The sequence below is a fragment of the Squalius cephalus genome (genome assembly GCF_949319135.1).
Source record: "Squalius cephalus genome assembly, chromosome: 18".
Lineage (NCBI taxonomy): Eukaryota > Metazoa > Chordata > Actinopteri > Cypriniformes > Leuciscidae > Squalius > Squalius cephalus.
In genome coordinates, this window is record NC_137139.1 from 36,282,603 (window position 1) to 36,287,602 (window position 5,000).

At 38.7% G+C, this 5,000-nt stretch overlaps 1 protein-coding gene across 1 annotated transcript in view; it reads right to left on the reverse strand.

Moving 5' to 3' along the window:
• Positions 1–5,000, reverse strand: part of ctc1 (CTS telomere maintenance complex component 1) — a 31,282-nt gene that overhangs the window by 4,444 nt on the left and 21,838 nt on the right. Inside the window, exons 13-19 of the mRNA XM_079848254.1 lie at positions 3,751–3,840; positions 1,847–1,975; positions 1,695–1,750; positions 1,506–1,612; positions 1,036–1,201; positions 200–274; positions 1–6 (exon numbers count right to left, since the gene is read on the reverse strand). The exon at positions 1–6 is cut by the window's left edge and continues 157 nt beyond it. Of these exons, the coding sequence (XP_079704380.1) occupies positions 1–6; positions 200–274; positions 1,036–1,201; positions 1,506–1,612; positions 1,695–1,750; positions 1,847–1,975; positions 3,751–3,840 (629 nt within the window). The remainder of the gene's footprint in view (positions 7–199; positions 275–1,035; positions 1,202–1,505; positions 1,613–1,694; positions 1,751–1,846; positions 1,976–3,750; positions 3,841–5,000) is intronic.

The following is a 5,000-nucleotide window of genomic DNA, read 5'->3' on the forward strand; positions in this document are numbered from 1 at the left end:
CCTGACCTGCAGAGAGAAGGACGGAAGCCACCTCTGAACTCAAGCGTAGGAACACCTCAATGCAATGATCTGGAGGCGTGTCCCAAAACTTTTGCCAATATAGTGTATATCACCTTTAATTTCAAACTACAATTCTACATCCTGTTCACTTCCTGGTTCAAATTCAGGCCGGAAGTGAAGTGTAAGTGAACACACTCACCCTGAACAGACTGACCTCAGATCAGTGACGCTCACACGGCTGATGGGGAGAGAGCGGCAGTACACGTTACACGCCCTGGAACACACACACACACACACACACACACACACACACACACACACACACACACACTCAAGTCAAGGTCGATTATTTGAGTTTTTCCACAAACACAGAGTTTCTGGGAAATGATGATACCATTTGTGGTAAGATTTAAAAAAAAAGATAAATGAATATTTTGATTCATCAAGGATACATTCAATTGCTCAAAAGTGACAGTAAAGACATTTATAATGTTACATTATATATTACTTTATTAAATGCAAATAAATGCTGTTCGTAAATTCTGAAAAAAGTATCACAATATCCATAAAAATATGAAATAGCACAACAGTTTTCAACATGGAAAATAATCAGAAATGTACATTTTTGATCAAATGTATTTCTACATAATCCACACTCGGAGATCTCACTTATCAAACAATATCTTTATTATCTTTCAAATAAAAAAAAAGTAACTAGATAAACAAAAATAAACTAATAAAACTAAACGGTACAAATAAAGAGCAGCACAAGCAGTGACTGCGGAAACTTTAACCACTGAAAGGATATTATGACAAAGGTCACAGTACTAAGACAATTTCAGAAAGTCAAATTCACACACTTTAATCTCCTTATACGCATGTTAATAACATCTGAGCTGTGCCGTGTAGTGCACACATACAGTGTCCACATTCCTACTGAACTGATCAACCAATCAGTGAAAGCTTCAGACAATCAGTTTTTTTACTAATAAACCCCTGTCAGATCAAGTGTGTGTGAAAGCCTCGGCGTCTGACCTGGACACTTTGCGCTGAACGTGGTGTATCTGCAGCGACGCTCCGGGGATCAGGCCGTGTGTGTACGGGCCGCACGACAGATCCAGATACACGTGGATCACATGACCTGGACACGCGGCGTCCTGGACGCTCAGACGCACCCTCAGGTCCTCGACCACGCTCGGATCTGGAGGATTACAGTGAAGCTCAAGCCGACTCACACACACACAGATATTGTTTCAAATGTTAATGCACTTTAAAAAGTGAATGTCATTTCACTTCAATAAAAGATGCGATGATTGATTTGGCTTATATTTGCTCATTGCGCTCGCTTGCGCCCTCTTGTGGACATAAGAGACAACGCAGAACTAACATTATTGCCTTTAGAATTCGAATATAATCCAAATTTTGCTAATATTTAAGAAAGAAATGTGAATTTAGCTTTTCAGCCATTTTGACAGCCCTTCTGCAGAGTGGAGGCGGAGCCAAACCTTTAGCGGCAGTCAGTGATTGGATCTTGGGTTTCGTTCCGCTGTCCTCCTGTAATGTGATTCGCTGAGCGACGACTCCATAGAAAGAGACGATCTCAGGGGCGGAGCTGTTCAAACACACAAAGCGTCTCTCAGTGACCGACTGAAGATGTGAACGTCTACAGATTAGCTGTAGCGGATAATCGTCACCTGCTGTGAAGAACCTCGGATACGCTCATGAGCGCTGGGACATCTGACGGATCACACTGCAATACAACAACAAACTTGTTTTATTTCAGCTTTCAAACATTTCTCAGTTTCGTTTAGTTCAACGTGATGTGCTAAACTGAGAGCATCTGCACCTGCTCGTCTGCTAGCGTGTCTGCTAGCGTGTGCAAGCGCCACTGCGGCTGCAGAAGGAGGGCGGGGCTACTGAGCTGTGAGACTCCGCCCCTCGCAGAAACCCCTGTGGCCTTTAACACACTCACATCCTGAGAGACGGACAGAGAGATGACATCATTAACTCGCAGTCATGTCATTCAAACCTGTGTGTCTTACTTCTACATCTTTCAAAGTATCTTTTGTTATGTTTCACGGAAGGACAGGACAGCCATACAGGTTTGGATCGACGTGATAAAATGTGTAAATTATGACAGAATGATAATTTTTTTGGTGTACTGTCCCTTTAACACATTGCTAACATTTTACTAGCATGATTTAACACACTGCTAGCATGATTTAACACATTGCCAGTATGTTTCTGAAATAATTTAATAAATTGTTAACATGATTCAGCACATTGTTAACATGTTTTAGCATTATTTAACACATTGCTAGTAGGTTTCTAACATGAATTAAAGGAGAACTCCGGTCAATTTTAACATTGAGCTCATTTTTTTGTACATTTGGAGTGCTGTCAATACAGAGAACAACGACAAAAATCGGTGTTGCCTACACCGAGTTATTCTATTTTTAAAATTTGCAGCCTGTTGACTTCAATGGGGCAAGTACTAAACCTGCTTTTAGCCTCTTAACATCCTTGATGTGTCATTACAAGTGCACAGAAAATGTGAGTGATTCCTTCAGAGTGAACACGAGTGAGTCTGACTGCAGTAGATGTAAAAGATATGGATAAAAATGATGTTATTTAAGCCAGCGCAAATACCTGTGTTTACATCCTGTTTTCGGGTGAAGTCCAAAGTAGTCGATTGCAGAGTTCACACGCGTAGGTTTAATACCTATGATCACGCGCGTGAACTCGGCAATCGACTACTTTGGACTTCACCCGAAAACAGGATGTAAACACAGGTATTTGCGCTGGCTTAAATAACATCATTTTTATACATTTCTTTCACATCTACTGCAGTCAGACTCACTCGTGTTCACTCAGAAGGAATCACTCACATTTTCTGTGCACTTGTAATGACACATCAAGGATGTTAAGAGGCTAAAAGCAGGTTTAGTACTTGCCCCATTGAAGTCAACAGGCTGCAAATTTTAAAAATAGAATAACTCGGTGTAGGCAACACCGATTTTTGTCGTTGTTCTCTGTATTGACAGCACTCCAAATGTACAAAAAAATGAGCTCAATGTTAAAATTGACCGGAGTTCTCCTTTAACATGATTTGGTGTGTGCTAACATGATTTAGTCTGTTGCCAACATGATTTAACATGTTTCTAGCATGTTTCTTGCATAAATTAGCATACTGCTAACATGTTTAGCATGATGCCAACATGATTTAACAAATTACTAACATGTTTTAACATGACTTAACACACTGCTAACATTTATTAGCATGTTGCTAACATGATTTAACACATTGCTTACATGATTTTGCATGATTTAGCACACTGCTAACATGTTCTTAACATGAATTAGCACCAAGCTTGATTTAGTATGTTGCTAGCATGATTTAGTACATTGTTATCATGATTTAGCACATTGTTAGCATGATTTAGTACATTGCTAGTGCTTCTAGCATGATTTTGCATATTTTGCTAATGTTTTAACATGTTGCTAGCATGATTTAGTACATTGTTATCATGATTTACCACATTATTAGCATGATTTAGTACATTGCTAGTGCTTCTAGCATGCTTTAGCAGAAGAAGAAGAAAAGGAAGAAGAAGAAAAAGAACAAGAAGAAGAAGTAGAAGCGGTACATGTCCGTCAGACGGTCTCTTCCTGTTGAAGTGGGCAGTTCTTGATCAGGATAAACAGTCTAACGTCAGACACTGTAAAATGGCGGAGGAGAGGGAGTCGTACCGCGGTGTTGAGTGCGATTAATCTGTACACACACCCAGGATGAAGGACGGGGAACCAGCGAACACACGAGCCCATGAAGTGCAGCTCAATCTGCAAACACACACACACACATCAGCAGATACACTAAAGGCCCGTTCACTATAACTATAAAGATAACGATAAAGATATAGTTCTAAAAATCGTTCTCCATATTAAATAATAGCAGAGCTATAACGTTAAAGGTGTGAGGAACAATATCGTTGGGATCACTTTCAGAACGATTGTTTTTCAGCTGTCGAACGATAAAACACTGACAGCCAATCAGAATCCACTTGAATTTAAAGGGCATTTAAAATGGCAGAAGACACTGAACAGAAGATAATCGCAGAGGTCCAGAATATATAATATAGTTATAGTGATCTTTATAGGTATCGTTATAGTTATCGTTATAGTTATCGTTATCGTTATAGTTATCGTTATTGTTATAGTTATCGTTATAGTTATTGTTATAGTTATCGTTCTTGGTGTGAACACTAATATAGTTATCGTTATAGTTATCGTTCTTGGTGTGAACGCTAATATAGTTATCGTTATAGTTATCGTTCTTGGTGTGAACGCTAATATAGTTATCGTTATAGTTATCGTTCTTGGTGTGAACGCTAATATAGTTATCGTTATCGTTCTTGGTGTGAACGCTAATATAGTTATCGTTATCGTTCTTGGTGTGAACGCTAATATAGTTATCGTTATCGTTCTTGGTGTGAACGCTAATATAGTTATCGTTATCGTTCTTGGTGTGAACGCTAATATAGTTATCGTTATCGTTCTTGGTGTGAACGCTAATATAGTTATCGTTATCGTTCTTGGTGTGAACGCTAATATAGTTATCGTTCTTGGTGTGAACGCTAATATAGTTATCGTTATAGTTATTGTTCTTAGTGTGAACGCTAATATAGTTATCGTTATAGTTATCGTTCTTGGTGTGAACGCTAATATAGTTATAATTATCGTTCTTGGTGTGAACGCTAATATAGTTATAATTATCGTTCTTGGTGTGAACGCTAATATAGTTATCGTTATCGTTCTTGGTGTGAAAGCTAATATAGTTATCGTTATCGTTCTTGGTGTGAACGCTAATATAGTTATCGTTATCGTTCTTGGTGTGAACGCTAATATAGTTATCGTTATCGTTCTTGGTGTGAACGCTAATATAGTTATCGTTATAGTTATTGTTCTTAGTGTGAACGCTAATATAGTTATCGTTATAGTTA